Below are 25449 nucleotides of genomic sequence, written 5' to 3' on the forward strand. Positions count from 1 at the left end.
TGTGGGTGCTTTTTTTAAATCTTTTACAATAATGGTCCTATGCAATATTTCTCCTTTTGTGACTGAATGATTTCACTCAGCATAATGTCCTCAAGTTTCATCCATGTTACACAGTAGCTTGAAGCTTCCTTGTTATTCTTCAGGATAGTGTGTACGTACCAAAGTTTCTTTATCCATTCTTACATTGATGGGCACTTAGGCTGTCTCCATCTTTTTGGTATTGTAAATAGTGCTGCTATGAACGTTGGTGTGCATATTTCTACTCATGTTATGGCTCATATTTCTTGTGGATAAATGCCAACTAGAGGAATTGCCGGATCTATTTCCAACTTTCTGAGGAAGCACCATATTGCTTTCCAGAGTGGTTGGATCATTTTGAAGTCCTACCAGTAATGTAGGAGGGTCCCAGTCTCTCCACATCATCACCAATATTTATTGTCCTCTACTTTTTTGATCTTTGCTATTATTGCTGGTGTGAGATGATATCTCATTGTTGTTTTGATTTGCATCTCTCTAATAACTAGTGATCATGAACATTTCTTCATGTTTGTTGGCTGCCCAGATCTCCTCCTTGGTGAAGTGTCTATTCATATCCTGTGCCCATTTTTTAATTGGGTTATTTGTCTTTTTCTTGTAGAGGTGTTGTAGGTTCCTATATATTTTGGAAATTAGTCCCTTATCTGATGTGTCATTGTAAAAAAAATTTTCCCATTCTTGGGTCCTCTTTTTTTCTTTTTTGATGAAGACTTTTGATGTGCATAAGTTTTTTATTTTTAGTATGTCCCATTGATCCATTTTGTCTACTTTTGTTTGTGTACTTTTCAAAATGTTTGGTAGTCTGTGTGTGCCCTGTGTTAGAATTCTTACATTTGTCCCTGTTTTTTCATTGATGGCCTTTATAATTCTGGGATTCACATTTAGGTCTTCAGTAATCAGGGAAATGTTTATTATAACCATAATGAGACAACAATTTATACTCACTAGATTGCCAAAGAAGCTCCTGGGTGGAGCAAAGTGTTTAGTATTCAGCTGCAAACTGAAAGGGTTACAGTTTGTGTTTGTCTACAGGCACCTTGGAAGAAAGGCCTAGTGATCTACTTCAGGAAAATCAGCCATTGAAAACCCCATGGAACATGGTTCTATACCCCACACATGGGGTCTCCGTGAGTCAGAGTCAACTTGATGGCCACTAGTTTTAGATTGCTAAAAACTAAGAAGTTCATCAATACCAAGTGTCAGAGAGGATGTGGGGTCATAGGAACTCTTACTCATTGCAGTGGGAGTATAATTAATGCACCCACTTAGGATAACAATTTGGAATTATCTAGAAAATTTTAATACTCACTTACTTTATGAATCATCAAGGTGACTTCTAAGTATACAGCTTGAAGAAACTCTCACCTGTGTGACAGGTCATGTGCAGGAATATTCCTAGCAATACTATTCACAGCAGGGTCCCCCACGGTGGACAGGTTTCAGATGAGTTTCCAGACTAAGACAGACTAGGAAGAAGAAGAGACAGAATACTTCTGAATATTTAGTCACTGAAAACCTTATGAATAGCAGTGGGATGCTGTCAGATAGCAACAGAATATTGAATTTTAAAACATAATGAAGAACACCAGAATATTGTCAGTGGTCTTAAGTGTAGCAATGATTGTGTGGTAGGCACAGGATCAGGCAGTGTTTTGTTCTGTTGTGCATAACATTGTTAAGTGTCAGTACCAACTCTACAGCACCTAACAGCAACAACAAAAATATAATTCATATATTTCACTCCTATGTATTTGCCCAAGAAAAAAGGAAGAATATGTCCAGAGAAGAACTTGTTCACAAATGTCTATAGCAACTTTATTTATCATGTCAAAAAATTTGAAATAACTCAAATGTACATAAACATGTCAATTATAAACCAACTGCAGCATATCCAGCAATGAAAAGGAATGAATTATTGATTCATGCTACAACTTGGATGAATTACAGAGTAATTGTGCTGAATGAATAGGACCAGATAAAAAAGAGTATTTCTGTATGATTCCATTTATATAAACTTCTGGAAAATGAAAACTAGTCCCTCGAGACAGAAAACAGATCAGTAGCTTCCTGGCAAGAAGGGGAAGAATGGGTACAAGGAAACTTTTGGGGTGATCTCTATTTTTACTATTTTGATTGTTTCACAGTTAAACAGATATGTCACAAAATTGTAGTTTAGTTGCTCACAGTGCTTTATGTTAATTATGTCACAATGAAACTGCTTTCAAAAATAGGTTATCAGTTATCTATTGCCAAAATGACTCTGAAACCACTGAAAAAACTTAGTGATATACACAAATAAAAGTTATTACCCACACAAACAAGACAGTGGGGTAAATAGCTCTAAGCTTGACTAGGTGTGTCTACCTGACTGGTGATCAGCCATCTGTTGCTTTATCTAGCTGGGATGATAAAAGGACTCTGCTCTCTGTGTCTCATGGTCCAGCAGACTAGCCTAGACATATGTTGATGATAAAGGGAGCAAGCCCAGTAGGGGAGCTCATTTCAAATCTCTGCTTGTATTATGTCTGATAACATCCCATTGGCCAAAGATAGTTACATTGCTGAGTTCAGAGTCAAGAGTTAGAAAAGTAGATTTTAACGTTGACTTAGTGATTTCATGTCGCTGTTAAGTGCCAGAGAGCTGGTTCTGACTCATAGGGATGCTATGTAGAGTTTCTGAGGAACTAGTTCAGCAGTTCTAGACTACCAGCCGTTCCGCGGGAGAAAGATGAGGCTTTCTACTCCCATAAAGATGTACAGCCTCGGAAACCCAACTGTTGTTGTTGTTGTTAAGTGCCTTCAAGTCAGTTCCAACTCATAGCGACCCTGTATAGGGATTTCCAAGGAGTGACTGGTGGGTTTGAACTGCTGAATTTGTAGTTATACTTATCCTATGGTGCCACTCCAGTGATTGAAGAGTCACATTTTTAAAAAAGGATGTAGGTCTGAGGACACTGTTGCAATCTACTACAAGGGAATTCCAAAACAAAGTACAACGCTTTACTGAACTATTTTAATCTCTGGCTCATGCTAGAGAATCTAGTAGAGAATGGGGAGATTATATAGTCTTTGGGAGTCTCCCAGGCTTTTGAGTGGTGTTAGAGGGTCCTGGAAGTGATGTCATTCTAAAGTCTCTTCAACTGAATGTCTTATTTTCTACAAAAAGTCTGGTGTTTCAGAACATTTACTCATCTGTTTCAGCTAACCTGCTCCCAATAGACAGTTGTAATAGGTAAAACCTGCCAAAACTCTCTTGAGTTACAGAAGCCTGTTACTGATATCTTATCTTCTTAGTAGACTCAGAAACTGGATCCATTGTCTCTAACTACTTAGAAATGATGAAAAGCTAGCTTTCACCTCTGTGATACTTAAGGTTTTGTGCCATTTGTCTGGACCAGGATTTTCAACAGTTTGGCTGTTAAAACATAATAATCCCAAACGATGAGATTTAATATAGTGTAATCAACTTCTGGTGTGGTGCTGTAGGGTAAGCACTGTACTGCTAACCAAAAGGTCAGAGGTACAAACTCATCAGCCCCTCCTCAGAAACCCTGTACAGGGTTGCTATGAGTCAGACCTGACTTCACAGCACTTAACAACAATAATAATAAACTCCAGGGTGAGATCTGCTTGAACAGCCAATCAACTGAAAGGAAGTTTTCTCAGGGGTGTGGCCTGCTGGACACTTGAGCAAAACTTGCTTGCTTTCTGCTGGGTCTGGATTGTGCATCTGATTTGTCATCCAACCTCTGATTCTTTGGGCTTGAGCCAGTGACCTGCTTTATTGCCTGCCGATCCTGGGAGTCCTCAGCAGCCTGCCATCTTACTTGCCTCACCAGCCTGTCTGCTGTCTGGCCTGCCAATCTTGACTCAACTGACCCTCAACTGTGTGAGCCATTTCCTTGATATAAATGTCTCTTTATGTATATAGATATACGCTTCATTGATTTTGCTTTCTCTACAGAACCCAGCCTGACTCCCTCTATAACTAGCTGTAACTACTTCTTCTGAACCATCCCAAACATATTGTCATAAGACTGATGCATCCTTGTCTGATGAGTTCTTGAAGACTCTAAGACCAGTAGGAGATATGCCATACTTGAGAATAAAGAGCCCTCAGTAACAGCGAGTATGAAATTCTCATCTGATTCCCAAGACAACCAGGGCCAGGATTAATTCCTGGCATGTCAATCTAGTTAGTGTGTCCCCTAGCAGCGTCTGTGATCTATCCTCGTGTTGCCACCCAGTGGCATGCACTGAATGTATCAAAGTTCAATCCATTGATGGAATCAGAACCACACAAGCCACAGTCAGCCCTTAAGTCAATCCTTGAGGAAAATACAGCACTGAGGTGAGAAACCAGAGTGGGTGGGACATCCCTGCAACAATCAATACCACAGGCAGCTTTCAGTCATTCCCTGTACCCTTTGGAGTGTCTAGCAGAGTGCACAGTGGGCATTACAAAAAATATGTAGAGATGGTTGAGGAATTAAACTACTTATATCCTGCCCAGTTCTGGGATATGGGGCCTGAGACAGGAAAATCAATGATCAACATTGATGCACAGAGAACAGCTCTTAAAGCATAATAAAAATGTGGCTTAATGGAAGGAAAAGATAAGAATAACTTCTCTCCTCCCCCTGGACAGTATTGATGGGAACAGCCTGCCTCTCCTAATAATTGTTGTTGTTATGTGCCGTGGAGTCAGGTCTGACTCATAGTGACCCTGTACAGGGTTTCTGAGGCTGTAAATCTTTACAGGAACAGAAAGTCTCATCTTTCTCCCGTGGAACAGCTGGTAGTTTCGAACTGATGACCCTGAGGTTAGCAGCCCGATTCATAATTAGCCATTGTTTAAGTTTGCACTACAGTCTGTAATTTGCTGAGTGAATATCCATACCCACCTTTGGTGCCTGTCTTGATTATCCAGCCTCATTTCCAGACGAGGAAGCAATCAGAGATTTTGTTACTTAACTAGTAGCCAGGACTAAGCTTTTCTGATTCAAGCTTCATGTTGTCTCTGCGACAACACAGTTAAGGTTCTCATTCACCCACACTCTGGGACCCAGTCTTCAGAATTCTCAAAAGATGCCCAGAGGTAGTTACCTGCTAAGCCTGAAGCGTAACCAACAGTTTGCAAAGAGAAAAAAGTGCTGGGCCTGAGTTTGGGCAAAAGCACTTGAAACCAACCCTGCCCAGTCAGGAGCAAATAGAGATCAAGGAGAACGGATGAGATGAGGGAGGGCCAGGTCTGTCAACAAATGCTGGACAGCAAAGAGCTGACCCAGGACATGTGGTTTCGGCTGTTTGGGGACGTGATGTAGAGGAGTGAGGGGGACTCTGCTTGGGTAGGCGTGTGATGAAGGATGGGGGAGCCAGGGTGAGGGGCAACTGGGAATTCTGAGGTAAGGATAGCAGGGAAGGGACAAAAGGAAGAAAACAAGACACTACTATTGACAGTGTTAACATCATGTAGTAGTACTCAATCTCAACCCCTCCCCACTTGCAGCAAGAAGAACAACACACCTAGACACCAAGAAAGTGTTGGGGTGTAACTCTTTCTTACAGGAGAATCATTGTTTTGAAATCCTGATTTGGGAGTGTATTTGTCCCCGTGTGTGTCCTCTTTCACACAGTCAGCTCCTCTGTCCCTGTATCTAGCTCAGGTAAAGGGCACCAGGTGGGGAATGTCTCACATGGAACTAGAGCCCTGTGGAGGCAGAGCTTCAGAGACATGGGGCCGGTTGGTCTCTGCAGCCCTCCAGGCAACCTCAGAAAGAAGGAGTCGTACCCAGAGCACTTGCTGTTATGTGCCGGTAAGTTGATTCCGACTCAAAGCAATTTGGTATAAGGTTTCTTAAGAGTAGAAGGTGGGTTTGAACTGAAGATCTTGCAGTTAGCAGTCCAGTGCTTATCATACAGTGCCACATCAGAAGCCCAGGTCCTCTTTTTCCACACCAAGTGTTGGATCTGGGATCGTCTGCTCAGGTTCTGACACTGGTCTTTTTGTCCAGAGATAGACTAACACCAGGGAAGCATGTCAATGTGGCTGCATACTGTCTGTAGGAACTTACAACCCTGACCAGGTGATCTTGGGTTGTAGTGTGTAGCAGACTGTGGCAGTTTCTGACACTCAGAAGAGAGCTTCTTATAGGTTGTGGGCCCATTGCCCAGGGCCTAGGGCAAGAAGACTGCAGTCTCCACGCTCCGAACTGACACACAGCTTATGATCCCTAAAGCAGCAAAGGGGTATCTCCTGCCTCATTCTGATTCTAACATTTCAAAAATCCCTTAGCAACTGCCAATGAGAAGCGGGATCTCATTGTCCCACCTGGGACCCTTCCTGTGCTCACGTCCTCCCCAGCCTATACCATTTCACCAGAGTCCTTCACCACACCTGCCAGATCCTGGCTCCCTATTTCTGCCCTTGACTGCCTGTGTGGCCTTGAACAAAATATTTCACCTCTCAGAGACTTTCTGTTTCCTATAAATAATGTGGAAATGGTAACCCCTGATGATGTTGTGTAGACTAAGCAAGATGTGTATATGGACCACTATCATATATGGCTGCGGCCGGCCTTCAAAGAGAAGCAGCTACACGGTCACACCCAGGGCTCAACCTAACCTCAGACCCCTGCTTGTGGCTATCCAGTACCCATAAAGAGTACCAATGACAGGGGATGCCTTCTCCTCTGAGCCTCGGGGAGGTAAGGCCCCAAACAGAGCCAGCTTTCTGTCTATCATGCCATGTGCCAAACTCCCCACCTGCCATGTAGACAGGTTGACAGGGTCACCTAAACTATACACCAGGAGTTGGAACCAGAATTCTGCCTCAAGTCAGAGCCAATAAAGAATCTAGTGACTGCTAATGTGTTAGGGGCAGGAGGTGGGTGGATTTGAAGACCAGGAGCATCCAGAGCAGTCAACCTGCACTGCCCACTGCCCTGCTTTGTGCCCTCTGCTCCAAACTGGACAACTTGCTGTCATGGAGGAGTCCCCTTTCAAACATGCTGAGCCTTCTCCATGTCCAATGTCCCTTTCCCACCTGACTTCCTGGGTTAAATCTTCTTGATAAAGTCTTTCCTGACAGTCCCCAGGACTGGTCCCCCTTTAAACCCAGAACACTATATAAACCTTTCTTACAGCTCAGGATTCTGTTTCCCATATATGTACTTTACTCAGTCCATACCCCATTGCTCCTACTGGACCAACGCCATCCAGAGAGGAGTCCCAGGCCTGACCTGACTCCAGCCCGGGCCTGGCCCCATGTCACACCCTCCCCCTATGATAGCCAGCATCATCCATGCAGAGCACGCAGACCTTGGCAGAGGACCAGGCTCACAGGCAGACAGATGTGAGGGCAGAAGGATTTCATGACTGTTAAAATCATCTTACCTTGACATGATCAGCCCCTGAGAGCGTGAGCCCCAGGACTAGGAGGATGTGGGCGGCGTGGGGTCACATGATCTGACAGCATCCCAGGAGAATCACATAAGTGTCCCTTTAAGGATCTTGTAGATTGAAGCTCTGTACTCCTCCAGATCTCTTTACTCCCATTCCCCTGGACCTTCTTCTCTAGGTAAGGACCACCTTCTCTGGCCTGGACACAGTTAATTCAGTAGTTTGGGAAGGGTGATCCTACTGCTTTGGGTACCACCGGCTCAGGAGAAGGAATTCACCTCTGTTTATCTATTACCATCAGACACAGGAATCCTGGTATGTTGTTGTAAAATAAACACTGGACTACTGACCTTTGGTCAGCAGTTCAAACTCACCAGTGTCTCCTCAGAAACCCTATACAGGGTCACTGTGAGTCATAACCTACACCGTGGCTTTAACAACATTAAACTCAACCTGCAATGTGCAGATAGCATAACCTTGCTTGGTGGAAGAGAAGAAGACTTGAAATACTGATGAAAATCAAAGACTACAGCCTTCAGTATGGATTGTACCTCAATGTAAAGAAAACAAAAATCCTCACAACTATACCAATAAATGGAGTCCTGGTGTGGAATAATGCACTGGACTGCAAGCTCAGTTTGAGCCACAAGGTTGGCAGTTCAAACCCACCAGTTACTCCTCAAAAACTGACTCAATGGCACTTAACAACAACAACAACATGTGAATAAATGACATCATGCCAAATGGGATAGAAGCCGAAGCTGGCAAAGACTTCATTTTGCTTGGCTCCTCAGGAAACACTCATGGAAGAAGTAGTCAAGAAATCAAACGACATATTGCATTGGGCAAATATGCTGTAAAAGACGTCTTTAAAGTGCCTAAAAGCAAAGATGTCAGTTTGAGGTCTAAGGTGTGCCTAACCCAAGCCTTGGCACTTTCAATTACCTCATATGCGTGTGAAAGTTGGACAATAAATAAGGAAGATCGTAGAAGAATTGATGCATGTGAATTATGGTACTGGAAAAGAATATTGGAAGCACCATGGACTGCCAGAAGAACAAACAACTCTATCTTGGAAGAAATACAGCCAGAATGCTCCTTAGAAGGAAGCCAGGAGGGACCAGTCCCTTTACTATGTAAGGCGGAGGGTCATCATAACAGAGGAAGACCCTTAACTGGATGGGTTGACACAGTAGCAGCAAGAACATGCTCAAACATAGTAAACATGAGCTTGGCACAGGCCCAGACAGTGTTTCATTCTGCTATGCAAACAGTCACTATGAGTTGAAACTGATGCAATGGCACCAAACAAGAACAGCATCACACATGAAACCACACATTTCATACGGGCTGTTTTCTAAAATCCAAGCAACAACTCAGTGAGGTATATGGAATCCAGTGAGTTAAAGAATCTCCTGAAGTGATGACAGACAGAACTGAGATTCCAGCCCAAATGGGATTCTTGCCCAACTGTCGTGTTTTGTTATTTTTATTTGTTTTTTAAATGTCAGTCCAGTGTGCCTCCAGAGCCTTCCTCAAATGCTCCTTTGACCTTTGATTCTTGTTTCACTGTGAAGCACACCACAGATATCAAAGTAGCTTTCCAGATGCCAAACTGGTATGAACCAAGGAAAGGTGCCTCATTCCCAAGACCCTCCACTGCCATCTGCTGGTCACCTGCCATTTAAAACAAAACAAAACAGTTAAAGTCATGAGACCCCGTCCAGAGTAGAACTGTGCTCTGTAATGTTTTCAACAATTAATTTTTTGAAAGTAGATTGTTGTTGTTGTTAAGTACCGTGGAGTCGGTTCCGACTCATAGTGACCCTGTACAGGATTTCCAAGGCTGAAATCTTTATGTGAGCAGAAAGCCTCATCTTTTTTCCACGGAACCGCTGGTAGTTTCAAACTGCCGACCTTGAGGTTAACAGCCTGATTCGTAACCACTACGCTACCAGATTACCAGGCTTTTTTTCTGAGATGCCACTGGGTAGACTCGAACACCCAACCTTTGGGTTACCAGCCAGTAAACCATTAGCACCACCCAGCGACTGCACAGATCTACAGACTACAAATATGAATGGAGCCCTGGAGAAGTGCAAAGAACAACGCAGTTAGCCCTGAGAGGAAGACCCCTTCCCCCAGGCTGGCTGTATCTGCACACCCAAAATTAAGGAGTAGTTTTATTAAGCACCTCTAATGTGCCTGGTGTGGAGTGTGATGGCCTTACAGGACAAGCACTTAACTGTGAAAACCACATGGCCAGCAGTTTGAGCCTACCAGCCACTTCACAGGAGAAAGATGAGACTTCCTGTTTCCATCGAAATTTACAACCTCAGAAACCCTACACAGGGTCGCTATGAGTCAGAACCAACTCTACAGCCCATAACAGCAGCAGCATGGCTAGCAACAATTAATTTATTGAATCCTCACAGAAATTGAGTAATTCAGCTAACAGCTGGTCTGTAGCAGTCTCCTTGGTGAATGATATAACAGGGAGACTAGGACTCCCTGTATTACAAACTGAGGTGAGGAGTCAGAAATGCTGAAAACTACTATGTATCAAAATTAAATGCTTTGTGAATTTGGACGGTTTAATTATGTCAACACTGCAGAGGGGTGTGTATTTATGATCAGCCACTCCCACAGTGTGAGCTGGCAAAACAGCCAGAACCCAGGGAAGGTGGAAGGCAGGCTCTGTCCCTAAAACTTAAGGGAGCCACTGAACCCTTTGTTGCTGGGAAAATTGCCCTACCTCACTCCACTTCCTAGATCTAAGATCTCTCTATCCACTTCTTCCTGAGCTACTTCTATAAACCTCCCCAGAAGTGATGGGTACAGGTGCAGGGCAGGGCCTGTTTCTCAAGAGGTAGCAGCTCAGCAGTGGTGAAGAGCCTCACCAGCACTGAGAACAGAGTCTCCTGGACACTTAGGTGGTGAGGAAGAGCATGCAACTTCTCTGCCAGGAAAGAGAAGGCTCTGGAGTCCAGGGAAGGGAAGCCATGAGCAACAAAGGGTCATTCAGAGGCACGCAGCCAAGGTACCATGCATGGAGATATGATCACGTAGGGATTAAAGAGGTGTGGTCAGGGAGTCTATGCCCACCTTGGGGATAGTCCCGGGGTACCTCTAGGGCTCTCTCCTCAGTCTGGGCTGTGGGTGTTTATACCAGGACTGATCAGGGTCACAGCTAAGGCTGAGAGTTAGAGGACCCTGGGAAATGAGGATCAGGCATGAGTAAGTCTACAAAGCCTTGATCCAAGATGAAATTTGCCCAGGACAAAGGTAAGGTCAGATGTTTGGGCAAAGACACCAACTACCAAGACAAGGAAGGAAGCTGAGCTGCATCTCATAAAAAAAGTGGGTTTCAGGGCCTTCCAGGATGTTTTACAGAAGTGAGATTCAGGCATGTCACAGAAACAGTGGGATTCGGCACCTTATCAAAAGCAGTAAGCCAAGAATGTTGATACAGCAGCCAATTCAGCAAGTGAAAGCAAAGTCATGGAAACAGTGAGAACAGGGATGTGAACAGGGTGATGGGAGGAAGTGGTCCCTGAAGACCAGATATTCAACACGCATTGGCAGGGCCACTAGGTATATAAAGACCCTTGAAGCCATAACAGGTGAGTCGAGGGGGGAGAGGTGACCGTGTAGAACAGAGGGGTGGGGACCTGGCTGCTGTTAGACATTGTGCTCTGGGCTAGAAGACCTCTGGGATTCTGTGAATGGTTTCCAGAGATCAATCTAGCAAACTTCCTGTTCTCATGCACCTTCCCAACCTCCACTTCCAGTGCTACGTGAAATAAAACCCTGCTCTGCCTCTCAGTCCACAGAAGGCTTCAATAGGACCTCCCACCCCAGGTGAAGTTGCACACTTCCTGGACAATACTGTGGCAAGGAGTAACTAGGAACATTTCCCCATTCTTCTTCCCCTTAGTACTGATCGGCGTGGGCACTGAGACCTTCCTCCAGGGACAGTTCCCAAGTCTGGCTTTCTATCTGCTGTGAGTATGATCCTAGTGTGCCCTTTCTGCCTCTGGTATCTGTTTCTGCCAGCCTGCATCTGAGTTTTCAGAACAGACCAGAAGAACACCCCCACCTACACACACACACACCTTTCTCTTGCTAATTCCATCTGATCACAGAGGTAGGAGTTGAATGAAGGGTCTTCAAAAATAGTCCCTGGTCTGAACTGGATTTTAGTGAAATCATCTCTAAATAATTTTCCTTTCTCTGCCCACTCATGCATCTATCCATTTACCCATATAGCCAGTCTTTTTTCCATCAATCCAGCTAATTGTCCATCAATTTATCCATCTATCTATCGAATCATCCATATATACATTTACATATTAATTTATCCATCCATCCATTTGCCCTTCCTTCCATCCATATATATTCTTTTACCTATAGATCAACCCACCCATTAATGAATTTGACCCAATTCTATCCATCAATCCATCTATTCCTTCAATTATTTCTTTATTGAGTAAACATTAACTGAGCTCTTGTTTAGAGATAAGGAAATCACATCAGAGTAATACATATTTGCTTTCCTCTACATGCCAAGCACCCTACTTATTCAGACTGTATGCTGAGCCAATAATCTGAGAAGCTGGATTATATGAAGATGAATTTAGCATCAGGATTGGAGGAAGACTCATTAACAACCTGTGATATGCACTGACTTGAAGGCACCTAACAACAAGAACACCACCACATGCCAATCACAGTTAAATATTGTAATTACATTGCATGATTTAACCCCCACAGCCGCCATATGAGAAGTACATGCTGTCCACATTTTACAAATCGGAACATTCAGAAAACTTCTCAGACCACATCACAGAGCACATGAGCAGTAAGGCCAGATTGAGACCAGGTCCCTCGTATCCCTCGTATCCGCAGTTAGGCCTTTTCTTCTCTACCTGCAGAACATTCCCTGTAGTAAGGAGCCAGAGTGTCCCACAGAAGTGAGGAAAGCCTGGGTCTCTGCAGACTCTGACCTGGCATCTCAGCTGCCCTCTCCTAAGGGCCATGCAGCTAACAGTAGTTTCTTCCTGGCAACGCATGAAGCCTATGCTCTCCAGACCCTCTGAACTAAAAGGTGGTGGGTGAGGACAGGCCACGCAGGTAGTAGAAGTCCTCATCTGTTATGGATAGTACTGAGAGGTCCACACATCTCTGCAGTACCAGGAAGCCGCATTCTCCCATCTTGCCCTTCTCTCACCCTCTGCATCCTCCTTCTTCATGGTCTTCCTAGTCTGGATGCTCAAAAGCCCCCAAGTTTGCAGCCTTCCTCCCCTCCTGCCTTCGTGCCGGCTCTTCAGTTTGCTTTGCCTGGATCTCACCTACAATTTCCCAACCAGTTTTCTCCATTCTAACGACTTTCCACACTGCTGGAGAATGTTGTTGTTATTGGCTATCAAGTGGCCACCAGGTTGTGGGACTCTGTGTCTAATAGGGTGAAACATTGCCCTCTCCTGTGTTGTCTTCATTGAGTCCATGGTTGAAGATAATGTGTCAATGCATCTCATGAAGGCTTCCCCTCATTTTCCTTTGCCCGCTACTTTACCAAACATGATGTCCTTTTCTAGCAGTTGATCTTTCTTGATGATATGCCTGTATCAGACAATATTCTGAGGTGATCCGTAGAAGTTTTCATTGGCTAATATTCAGAAGTAGATCGCCAGGCCTTTCTTCCTAGTCTTTCTTAGTCTGGAAGCTCCACTGAAGCCTGTCCATCATGGGTGACCTTGCTGGGGTTTGAAAAACTAGTGGCATAGCTTCCAATACTATAGGGACATGAAGCTTCCACATTATAACAAACTGACAGACCAGGAAGCCACAAAACTCACCTTCTAGAAATTCTGATCTCTCATAATCTTCAGGGGCCCCCACTGTCTCTGGCCCACACTCCTCTGTCAGCTCCTGCTCTTGACCCTTCTATCAAACACCCACATCACGTGGTATCTAAGGCTTTGCTCACACTGCTGATTCTGCCGAGTGTATTTCGGCAGCCCTGGTGGCACAGCAGCCAAGCTACTAAATGAGAGGTCAGCTGTTTGAACCTGCCCAGTCACTCCAAGAAAGAAAGACGTGGAAATTGGCTTCCAAAAAGATTGTTGTTGCTGTTGTTCAGTGCCATCGAGTAGGTTCCGACTAAGAGTAACCCTATAGATAAATGATAACCCTATGGAGCATTTCTGCATTGTCTGACAGGATCTCTGAGTCAGAATCCACTAAATGGCAATGAGTTTACAAGGCCCCACATCCACTTCTCTAATTCCACCGTGGGAAACCTGTCCCAAGTCTTGGAGTTCTGCTGGATGGAAGAAATCCCTCCTCACTCTGGCCTTCTTGGCCTCGTTCCCCTGTCCCCACTCCCTGTCCACTGTCTCCCTAGTGTCTGGAAGCAGTCCAGAGCCTTCCTCCTTTCCACATGATTGCTAATATACTCCCAAACATTATGTTGGCTAAGAGGTGATGAGTTATTATCCTAGTGTAACAAGTAGGTCCCCTGAGGAGTTAATGCAGAATACTTTCTGCCCAAGGCCCTTCTTCTTCCTGAGTGTTCTGCCCCTTTCTTGAGGAGACAGAGGAGTCATTACGTCAATCTGGTCACTCTATGGTCCAGTCCCACATGACAATATTTCCAGTCTTGGATCGCCTACCCCTCACCATCTCCAGCAATGATCTTCTCTACAGTCCCCTCTGGGGTAGGCACCCACTGACCACTCCCTGTCCACTGACTACCCCACTCATTCTTCAAAGTCCATCTAAACACCAGCCTTTCTCATTTCACTCTTCTAATGCTGCCCAACCTTCCCCACAACACACATCATCTCCCCTGGGTGCTCTGGCCAAATCATTGGCAGCACATCTCCCTGAACAAACATCCCCGGCACCATGCCGGTCCAGGGCCAAGAAAAGCACCACCGGAGTGAATTTTAATTGCCTTTCCCTGTTTTCATCTCTACTTCTGCTTTCTATACTTCCTTCTTTTCTGTTTCCTGCTTTCTTCCAATAAGGCCTTCATGGCCTTCTTCAAACTCACCTGCAAGCAATGGAAAGGATGAGTCAACCCAGTGGATACGAGCATGGAGCTTACCAAGGCAGGGCCTGTGCTTGTACTTGTTTGTCTATTGGGAACACCTGGATTCCCCGAGCCCCAGGGGGCACAGAAGCTGTAGCGCCAGACGGACATCTGAATGAGCCTTTTGATTTCCCCAGCTCAATTTCTGCTTCTGTCCCCAAACCTAGAAAAAGGTAATGCCAATTGATTTATAAAGCACACAGCTTTGTGCACCTGGTGGACACACAGATCTGGAGCCCAAGTGCTAGATAAAAATGCTGGTTGTGCTCCTGCTCAGTTGTGACTATAGGCAAGAGATTTAATGTCTCTGTGTCTAAGGTTTCCACTGTAAAATGGGGGTAATTGTGCTACTCACAAAATTGTTACAAGGATTGTTGTTGTTAAGTGCCATCAAGTCGGTCCCAACTCATAAGAGGGTTTTCAAGGAGTAGCAGGTGTATTTGAACCTCTGACCTTGCCGTTCAAATCGACCTGGTGGTCTAGTTGTTTATCATACTGCGTCATACCAGGACTGTTGTTAAGGATTAATTAAGGAGCTTTGGTAGTGTAGTGGCTACAAGTCGGGGCTGCTAACCTCAAGGTCAGCAGTTCGAAACTACCAGCTTTTCCATGGAAGAAAGACAAGGCTTTCTGCTCCTGTAAAGCTTTACAGCCTTGAAAACCCTATGCAGGGTCGCTCTAAGTTGGAACCGACCCCACAGAACATCACCACCACCAGCAAGAATTAACTGAGTTGATATTTTTAAATCCCTTAAAGCCATCCTTGGCACATAGTACTCATTGTATAAAGAGTGTTGTATGCCAGCAAGTTGTTAAGTGCTGTCAAGTAGGTTCCGACCCATAACGACCCTGTATAGGGTTTTACAAGGAGTGACTGGTGAGCTTGAACTGCCAACCTTGTGGTTTAAACTGACATTGCAGGCCAGTGTTTCAACCCACAGCAAATAGAATTTCCCACTAGGATTTCGTAGGTTGTGATCTTTAGAGGGATAGTTTTAAGTCTTTACTTCTGCAGAGTGGCTTGTGGTCTTAAAATGCCAGGTATTTAGTTAGCAAACACTTTACGACTGCATCACAAGGGATTCGTTATTCTCAGTTTTCAAGTCCTGATAGCGCTGTAGCATAAGCACTGGACTGCTAACCACAAGGTCGGCAGTTCAAAACCACGAGCTGCTTCTTTGAAACCCTAGACAGGGTCACTATGAGTAGGAACCAACTCGACAGCACTTAACAACCACAATTATCTTATGTCCAGCTGAGGGGTAAGAACTCAGAGGCACTGGTTCAGTGGTAAAATCCTTGCCTTCCATGTGGGAGAACCGGCCAATGCTTGTCATGCATAGCCACCACACATCCATTGGGGAAAGCTTGCACATAGCTGAATAGGTGTAAGTAAAGCTTCTAGACTAAGATGAACTAAGAAGAAAGACCTGAGAATCGACTTTTGAAAATCATCCAATAAAAACCCTATGGACCACCATCCCTCAGGACCAGGCAGTTTTGTTTCAATGTGCGTGACTCAATGGCAGCTAAGAATAAGAATTTAAGCAAATACGAATTTGACACACACTGGGATGCATACAGACAGTGGCAGAAAGTAGAAAATTAAGTACTAAATGGTCACAGAGACAGCAGTAGATGTCCATGGCCCTGGGAAATCCTGCTCTTGTCTGAGTAACCTTGTCCCAGCCTGAGCATTTCTGAGCGACATCTACCCTCATGACTCTCTTCACTACAATGCACAACCACGGAGCTGGGCCTGGCTGCAAGGGGAGCTCCCTATAGGAGTTCACAGTCTGGTGAACTCTGGTTATATTGAACAACACAGGGAATGGGAGGACACCAGGCAGACGAGAGCAAGAAGACGATGCCATGGATTGAATCGTGTCTCTCCAACATGTGTGTCAACTTGTCTAGGCCATAATTCTCATTGGTTTGAATTATGATAAAGAGGAAGAAAAGGGCTAGAAGTATAAAGCAGCTTTAAGGTTTGCATAAGCAGGCAGCAGGTCAGTCCTGGTACCCAAAAGGCAGAGGGATGTGCCCTGCCAGGGTCAGGGTGGTCTCCCCTAGTCAACAGAAACTTCCTCCTGATCTATCTCTGAGCCTCGTACCCTTCCCCTCCACATTGCACCCAGCCTGGGACCTGGTGCTGGATGGAGGAGGACCCCATACTAAGAAATCGTGTTAGTAGTTGGATGCAGATGCCAGGAAGCCAAGAAAGCTGTAAGGAGACAGCTATGTGAGGGTCCAAAGGATATCCAAGTTTCCTTCACCTGTTTGTACCCTCAGGTTTACAGGAGCCGCCATCTCTGTGTGTGAAGGTGCCTACTTCATGGCTCAGCTTCTCGCCACCTGCTTCCAGTAAGTTCTCCCAGAGCAGTTTCTCCTCCATCACCCACCCCCAGATGGAGGTAAGCCTATGAGACTTTGGTCCAGGCAACATCCTGTTCTGACACCAGTGTCCCCTTCCTGACCCACAGATTTGCTGTCAGAGTAAGCCAGGTCAACTCTGTCCCAACTTCCCAACTGACATCTTTGCTCGGGACCTGCTTCCATTCTCAGTCCCTGGTATAAGCCCAATGCCCACCAAAAAACCAGCCAGTTACTGAGCCCAATGCCTGCCATCTACAAGCAAGGGAAGGAGCCCACAGAGGGCCTGGCTAGGGTGAGAAGAGCTGGGTTGCTGTCACCTGCAAGTGCCACAAAAGTTCAGGAATTGCAACTCCATGCCTCATTCAAGGATAGGAGTGCCCATCTTTCATACGATGGAGGCCCCAAACCTGCCACATAACCAAGCAAAATAAATGGACTCTATCATCATTGTTGCCAAGGGTTCTTGGAAGCTACACAGAATATTACCAGGTGGTGGGCGAGAGAGCCAGGCCTCAAACCCAGCTGTCCTAGCTTCCAAGAACACTAGCCCTGAGGCAAAAGCCTCTCCCATCTCTTTTGCCTGCCTGCTTTTGCCAAGGAGTCCATGTGTCCTCCCAAGGGCATGGAGAGGAAGGAGTCCTTGTACTCCAATCTGAAATCTGACCAGTTGGTGCTGACTTGTGACAAGGTGTGAAACAAGGTGTGAAACAGCCCTTGCCTGAGGCTTCTGAGCTCCCTGTTAACCTGCTCACCTCCAGCACCCTCTGCAAAGTTAGCCTGACAAAGCCAGGGTGCCGCCTTTAGGATAGTACAGAGGAGGCCCACCCTCCAGAAACCTACTTGCTGTCAGGTCTTGGAGCCAGTTAGAGAGCCGTGATCCCAGGCTGGAGACAAGGCTGGGTCTCAGCCCCCTGCTCACCCACCTAGTAAGCACCTCTCCTAGACTGCACCCCTCCCAGTGTAGGACTCCTGAATACCTTGCACATCATCACTGGTCTGGCGTATTTCCTACTGATTGCTATACTCCATACCATCTCACTCCACGGCAGGGTCCAAGATGAGCCTGATCCCATTCTCCTGTCCACTGTCTAGGGCAGGTACGAGAACATTCACCTTCCTTCCTCCTAGATCAGGTGGGCTTTCAGGAACGCATGCTTCCTCTGGAGGAGTTCAGGCTAGACCCCTAGACCCCTAGACCCCTAGCTATGGTATCCATTGTGATAACCACAACTCCAGCCCTGGGAGCCACCTAAGAGGGTATCACCACGGCGGAGCTCAGCCCCAGCCACTCACAGCCTCCTTGGGGAGCCGGAGCTGAGCTGGGGGCAGAAGCAGTCTCTGGTATCTTAGGACGTTTCTGAAAATGCCAACTGGAAGTTAACCCTGGAACTTCCTTCCTCAGGTGTCAGCCAGGCTCCCTGGCCTACAGGGTAAGGGAGAAGGCCTGCTGGTTGGGCTGCTTCCAGAAGTTCCTGGCCTACCTGCTGCTGTCTGTGGCCTGCTTCCTCCACCCAGTCCTAGTCTGGCATGTAACCATCCCAGGTATGGACACTGGAAGGTCATGGAGGCAGGAAGCCTGAGTGGACAACTCTGGTCTAAGTTCCCTGGTCTTGAACATGGAGACAAGGAGCCATCAGGTACCCTCCAACCTGACCAAGTGGCAGGGACACCACAAGAAGGATCATCCTTTGTGGAGGTGTATGACGCTGTGTCCACTTGGGGGACATTCCTCACAGTCACACTATGATCAGAGTTTGCAGAGGGTTTGAGAGGGGTTCCTCAGTCTCCCCAGTGCCTACCAATTAAAACCCAAACTCCTCAGCCTGCCTGTACAGGTACCCCATGACTGATCCCCAAAGACCTCACCCTCTACACCCTACTTCCCTCATAGACCCCAAGAGTCCCCCACACCCCAGGACTCAGTGTTCCCATGGCTTTGTTTTTGTCCATGACCTTTTCTTCTGGTTCCCTCCTCTCCTCTCTGTTAGAACGTACCCCTCTTCCACTGCCCATCTACAGTGCCATGAGGCCAACTGCCCAGGGAGAGTGAGTTGAAGGGCAGCCATTCTCCCCCTTCCTGAGATGTTCTGGGTGGAGGGGCATGAGCACGGTCTCTTCAGGCTCCTTCCTCTGTGCACATCCTCCAGGTGGACGCCTGAGAAGGACTCAGTGGTCATGGTCAGAATGAATCACCACCTCTGCTTCTTGGGGATATGCAAGAGGTTGTGGCCCTGGCAGATAGCACAACCCCTTCCTCTCTTTCCTTCTGAGATGGGGCAAGTCTGATGTGGGAGATGGATAGCAGCGTAGTCCTGAAATGGGTCCACAGGAAAGGGCAATACCATGCTAGCACACCCAAAAGTCTAGAGGAAGAGGAAGGGAGGGCTCAGCCCATTTCTGGGACTGAAAGAAAGCCCAGCCTAGCAATGGGCCCAACAATCAAAAGAGGACCCAGGATCAAGGACAGCACCCCAGGTTCAAAGCAGTAAGCTCTCCTGAGAGGGAGGCAATAAGTGCATCATGGGAGGCCAGGCAGCAGCAGCAGGAACATAGTCAGCAAAGAGGCCCCTCAGATAGAGGGGTTCAGGGTCTGGCAGATTTCTAATCTGGGTTCTAGCCTCCCTGGCAAATGGACACTGTGCTATTCACAGGCCTGAAGACAGACCTTGTCCCTGAGGCTGACATGTGTGTATGTGTTTGTGTGTCATGAGGGCTGGGCTGGGGGCTCTGCAGTGGTCCTTTGAAAAGGTGGTTTGGGTGGCCTTTGAGTCTCCCTGCAACACATCCAGCACCTCTGACCTCCCAACTCTTTTCCAGGCTCCATGCTCATCATCACTGGCCTGGCGTACTTCTTACTGAGCAAGCGGAAGAAGAGCAGAGCAGCCTCCCAAGGGCTCCCCTCCCCCGAGCACTACACTGACCCCTCCAGCAGTGCTGTGAGCACCACTGGTTCTGGGGACACTGAGCAAACCTATACTTTCCATGGGGCCTTTAAGGAGGGACGGGGCTCCCTCTTCATCCACATGAAGAGCATCTTGAAGGGCACCAAGAAACCCAGTTCCTGTCAGCCCCCAAACACCCTAATGGAGCTGACCCTGAAGCCCACGGACACACTGGCCAAGAAGAAGCAGGTGCACTTTGAGGAGAATGTGGTGAAGATCATCCCATCACTTGCTGAGGACCTGGATGATGGGGACAGTGATCCAGAAGAGACCACCTCAGACACAACTCCCATCATACCCCCGCCCCAAGTCCCAGTCTTTATGTCTTCACTAACAGCCACAGGTCTCTTCTGACCCACTTGTTCTCCACGGGGTACTGACGAGGAGGCGTCTCCACAGAACAGTGGTCCTGCCTGCAATTCCTAATAGAGAGATCACACCGGAAGCACGGAATCTTCATGGGTTGCCTCTGGAATGGATGGCCAGACATCTCCACCTGGGCTGGGCCTCTACAACATCAGAGGTGTGTCCTTCAGAGGACCCCTGTGAGGCACAAGTGAGACTCTCCTTGCCTCAGGCTAGCACAGGTTCCTCCTTCCTGGCCAAAGAGTATGGAAATGCTTACACTGTTTAGAAAGAAGCCATGACACCCACTTCACACAAGTCTGCAGAGGCCACCTCCTCAGGCGTAGAAGGGACAGTTCAGTTAGGCCTGGTAGGCACCGCTGGGATTCCCTTCACGCACCAAGACCTACTACCATCCATCCCATGTCTGGCGCGGTGTTCCACCTCCGGAAATACATCAGCAATTTAAGCGCCTCAAAGGCAGTTGATACTGAACCACACAGTTCCCAGCTGAGATTGCTCCAGGAGGGGAGGGGAGGTTACAAACCACCCTTGAGTGGTAAGAGCAGAGTCAAGCAGTGGGCAGCAGGAAATGTTTCTGAGACATTCAGGAAACAATGCTGGTCTGTGCGGGAGACGGGAAGGCCAGTCCAGTGAGCTAACTTCATTCTAGAAGTTGCACAGAGGCTCTGTGTTTCCTCATCACAGGGACATTTTCAAGATTCCAAGTAGATGACATAGAGGAGACCAGATTGAAAAGTTACGGTACTAAACATCCAGCTCTGCAAACAGCTCGGAGAAGAGGCTCTGCCATGATTAGGGGCCTAGGAGAAACAGCAGATACATGTTTAGTTTTGTTGGGTTTTTTTCCAAAATGTGAGGGAGGGAGGAAGAAAGCAAGCTGGTAGCCAAGCTCTACCTTGAGACTACAGAGGCGTGGCAGTCAACCCATAATGGAAAAAAGAAAGAAAGAAAGAAAAATGAATCAGATATTCCCAAATAAAGGAAGTTGCGATCGATTTACTTGTAAAAATTTATACTTCGGTTCATGTTTTTGCAAGGCACAACACCTTATTTGTTTCGGACAATCTTACTTAATGAGCCATCTTCAGAAGCAGTCACATGACCTTGTGTGTAAGCAAATACCAGGAAGGCCTAGAGTACATACTTTAAGGTCCAGATAAGAATGCTGTGTTCTTGTAGACTTTTCTATAGGTCTTACAGGTTATCTTGCATGTGGAAAGAACAGCCACCAAAAAAAAGCTAACATCTGGTGGGTGTCTCCACGCAGAAGGTGTTCCAGATAAGCAGAACCCTTTTCTGTAATGACCCAGTTCTTCCCTAAAATCCAGTGAGAAAAGGCAAATAAATGCATCCCTGTAAATCTTTGATTGTGGGAGCAGCAGAGGAGGGTACTCCAGGGCCTCAGAGACCACAGGCAGTGAGATGGAATAATATGCATTATGAGAAGGTGGGAGTGTACCCAGTTCCTAATGGGCCAGGTGTCCTGGACAGGCCCCTCTCTTCACAGAAGGAGCTCAGGTGGGTAAGAACCAAGTGTCTTGCCATCTGTCATGTGAAGAAGGGGAATATAAAGGCTACAGAAACCCTTACAGCAAAGGCATTGTAGGCATCTGGGAACCTGGTGCTCCCGCTGACCAGAATGACTCCATCCTCAGAGTCAGTGCAGCTTGGTGACCTTCTCTCCAGAGATCTATCAGAGCCCATTTGACAAGCACATTTGTAAATCACAGGAGCATTGTTTCCCACGTGTCCTAGAGGTGAGGTGCATGCTGGCAATTCCAGGTGACAAAGTACATGAGGTCCTGATTCTTAGACATCTCGGCTCCTGGTCCCTGTCATCAGTGAAAAGAGAGACACACACCTGGGTGCACCACATTAATGGTGTGAGGAATAACAGAGTGTGAGGAATTTAACTGGTTTGGCAAAGGAGGCCTTTCAAACATTTTTACCAGCTGCTGCCAAATCAACTCCAATTTATGGTGATCCCATGTGTTCAGAGCTGCTCCATAAGTTTTTAAAGCTGTGACCTTTTGAAAATAGATTGCCAGGCCTTTCTTCCAAGGTACTTCTGGGTGAGTTTGAACTGAGTCTTTCAGTTAATTGTCAAATGCCATTTGAGCCACCCAGGGACTCTTCACACCATTTCACTGCTGCCTGGAAAAGGCTTGGATGAGCTCATTAGACAGAGCCTGGCTCTGACCCTGCCAGAGAGCCAGGCTAGAAGAGTACCTTCCTCAGAAGCAGAGAAGCACCTCCCATCTCTATTTTATTCCCAGTCCAGGACCCTAGATAACCATATGCTTCCCCAGTGGCATCCCTGTCAAGCAGGTATGTGATGGTCCTTGTCCTTGCTCACCTGGTTGTGGCCTGCCTCACTTTCACAACAGAAACTAGAGCGGGAAAGAGCACTGGGCCAGAGGCAGGGACCTGGGCTCAGCTCATGGACTGCTCTGTGAGAAAGAAGTACCAGTAAATGGGCAGGGCGGCACTTCTGTCTCAACAACTCAATAAGGCAGAGAGCACTGAGTGCTTTTCAGACTGCAAATCACCAGAGTGTGAGTGAGCATTTCTATTTCCCCAAAATGAGGGAAACACTGAGAAACACTGGCAAGACATATCTGGGCAGGGCCAATTCATTTCCAAAAGCTCTGACACAGTGTTCCACCTCTGAAGGTCCGTCTCTGACACAGCTCCAGACTTTAGGGTTTGAGCACAAACCCCCACACTCCCAACACCACATTCCCTCCCCCGACTTAGATAAAATACCACTCACTACCTATCCCCCTCATCAAGAGAAGGCAGGCTCTGGTGGTCACCCATGTGTCCTCTCTAATTTTTGTTTAATGCTTTCAATGTCTTTATTTTGATATAACTTATATACCATAAAAGTTATTCCTTTAAAGTAAACAGTTGAATGGTTTTTACTATTTTCATTGAGACGTACAACCTCACTCCAATCTAAATTCATCACATTGTAACTAGCTCATCTCCATCAGCAGTTACTCCATGCCCCACTCCCTTCCCTAAGTAGTCACTAATCTTCCTGTCTTAAAAGTTTTACCAATTCTAGTTTTTTATATAAAGGAGCTCTGGTAGCATAGTGGTTATGAATCGGGCTTAAGGTCAGCAGTTCAAAACTACCAGCTGTTCCATCGGAGAAAGATGAGGCTTTCTGCTCCCGTAAAGATTTAAAGCTTTGGAAACCCTGTACAGGGTTGCTGTGAATCGGAACTGACTCCACGGCACATAACAACAACAGTTTTTCATATAAATAGGATGACACAGTACATGGTCTTTTGTGACTACATGTCAATTTTTTTTTTTTAATTATTATTGCATAAAGGTTTATAGACAAGATCATCAACTTTACATTCAACAAATCAAACACTTGATTTTATCTCAATGATTACAATCTCCTCTATGCAATAACAGTTATACCGCTTTCTCCCTGTGGTTCCACCCATTTTCCTATCCCTTCTCAGCTTTGTCATCCGGGAAAAGGCAGCCCTTTTGATTTTGAACGATTGATCATTCCATGGTAAGCACACTTTGCCAGTGCTGTTGCAGGCCCTGCTCCCATTCTAGAAACATATCTATTGCTTAGTTGAAAATTGGGCCACAAGGGTGAGTTCCTTTTCAGAGCTGAAGTGTGGTGGAGGGCCACAGTCTCAGTTGCCTGCAGTCTCTTTCTGACCTGTAGACCCAGCCTCTTTTTTTTCTTAATATTTTTAATTTTGTGCACATTTTTCTCCCACTCTTATCTGGACTCTCTAACAGTTAGTCGTGGTAGCCGGGCACCATTTAGTTCTTCTGGTTTCAGAGTGGTGGAGACTGAATGTGTTCACATGTTCCATTAGTCCATTAGACTATTTAAATATAAACCTCTTCAATTCTTATCACTCGTCTTTCTTCTGCAGAAACAAATAGCTGAACCTTAGAGGGCCACTCAGGAGCTTTCGAGATCCCAGACGCTGCTCACCCAAGCAGGATGTAGAACATTGTCTTTGTGGACTATGCTGTGCCAATTAACCCTGTGACTCCATGGCCCAGAGCCCCTGGCCCATCAACTCATTGCCTTAAAATGTTTGATAATATCTAGGGAGTTTTCATCCTTTTGCCTGTTGTATGTTCCACCTCATTCATAGTTGTGCTTGCAGGAAGGGTAAATACCCATGTACAAATATCCTCTTTTGAAGTCTCTTTATTTGTGGGATATATAAATATGTCTTGATGTGGTACTGTGGGTTAATGTGCTGAACTGCAAAGTCAGTTTGATCTGCAAGGTTGGTGGTTCAAGCTCACCGCTGCTCCTCGGAAATGCTATAAAGGGTAGCTATGGGTTGGAACCAACTCGACAGCACTTAACAACAACACACTCACACACACATATACACACATATATATCCCAGAGTTCTAGTGTAGCACTGTGGGCTTCAACAAAGTCAGTTTGAACCTCAGGGTCAGCAGTTCAAGCTCACCTTGGAAACCTTATACCGGGTCTCTATGGGTCCGGATCGACTCGATGGCACTTAACAACAACAATAACATATATATATCCCGCTCTTCTTCCCTTACCCATTCAACCTATGTCTCAATCCATGTATCTACACACAGGACAGTGGTGTTTCAAGGTTGTGTCTTTATCTTTATTTACCTCTGTCCCCTTTACCCCATGCATACCTTCCTGCGTCTTTACCTATCTTTACTGAGGTTGTTTCTACCATGCAACTATTATGAATAATACTGCTATGAATATTCACATACAAGTTTTTGGGTGGATATATGTTTGCATCTCTCTTAGATATTTTCCTAGGAGTTTAAATGCTGGACCACATGTTAACTCTACATTGCAAAATATGCAAAGGGATGTACCACTTCATATTCCCAACATGAGTGACAGTTGTGTGTCTGTCTTCTTTATCATTGTCATCCGACCCTCCATTGTGGTCAAGTTGATTCCAACCCCTAATGATCCTATGAAACAGAGGAGAACCCCCATACGGTTCCCAAGGCTGTAGACCTTTACAGAAGCAGCCTTCCTCATCTTTCTCCCACAGAGCAGCTAGGGGCTTCAAATCACCAAACTTTTTTTAGCAACCCAACATTTAACCCACTGCACCACCAGGGTTCTTGCATAATCATCCTGTTCAGTTGTTGTTCAGTGCTATGAGTCAGCTATGACTCATGGCAACCCTGTACATGGTTGCCAAGGAACAGAAAGCCTCAGGT

The 25449-nt window shown here is 46.1% G+C and overlaps 1 protein-coding gene across 1 annotated transcript in view; it reads left to right on the forward strand.

Moving 5' to 3' along the window:
• Nucleotides 1-20205, forward strand: part of TMEM72 (transmembrane protein 72) — a 35743-nt gene extending 15538 nt beyond the window's left edge. Inside the window, exons 2-5 of the mRNA XM_006837447.1 lie at nucleotides 11375-11441; nucleotides 16826-16897; nucleotides 18312-18451; nucleotides 19727-20205. Of these exons, the coding sequence (XP_006837510.1) occupies nucleotides 11375-11441; nucleotides 16826-16897; nucleotides 18312-18451; nucleotides 19727-20205 (758 nt within the window). The remainder of the gene's footprint in view (nucleotides 1-11374; nucleotides 11442-16825; nucleotides 16898-18311; nucleotides 18452-19726) is intronic.
• Nucleotides 20206-25449: the final 5244 nt, after the last annotated feature.

The sequence above is a fragment of the Chrysochloris asiatica genome, unplaced genomic scaffold (assembly GCF_000296735.1).
Source record: "Chrysochloris asiatica unplaced genomic scaffold, ChrAsi1.0 scaffold00020, whole genome shotgun sequence".
Lineage (NCBI taxonomy): Eukaryota > Metazoa > Chordata > Mammalia > Afrosoricida > Chrysochloridae > Chrysochloris > Chrysochloris asiatica.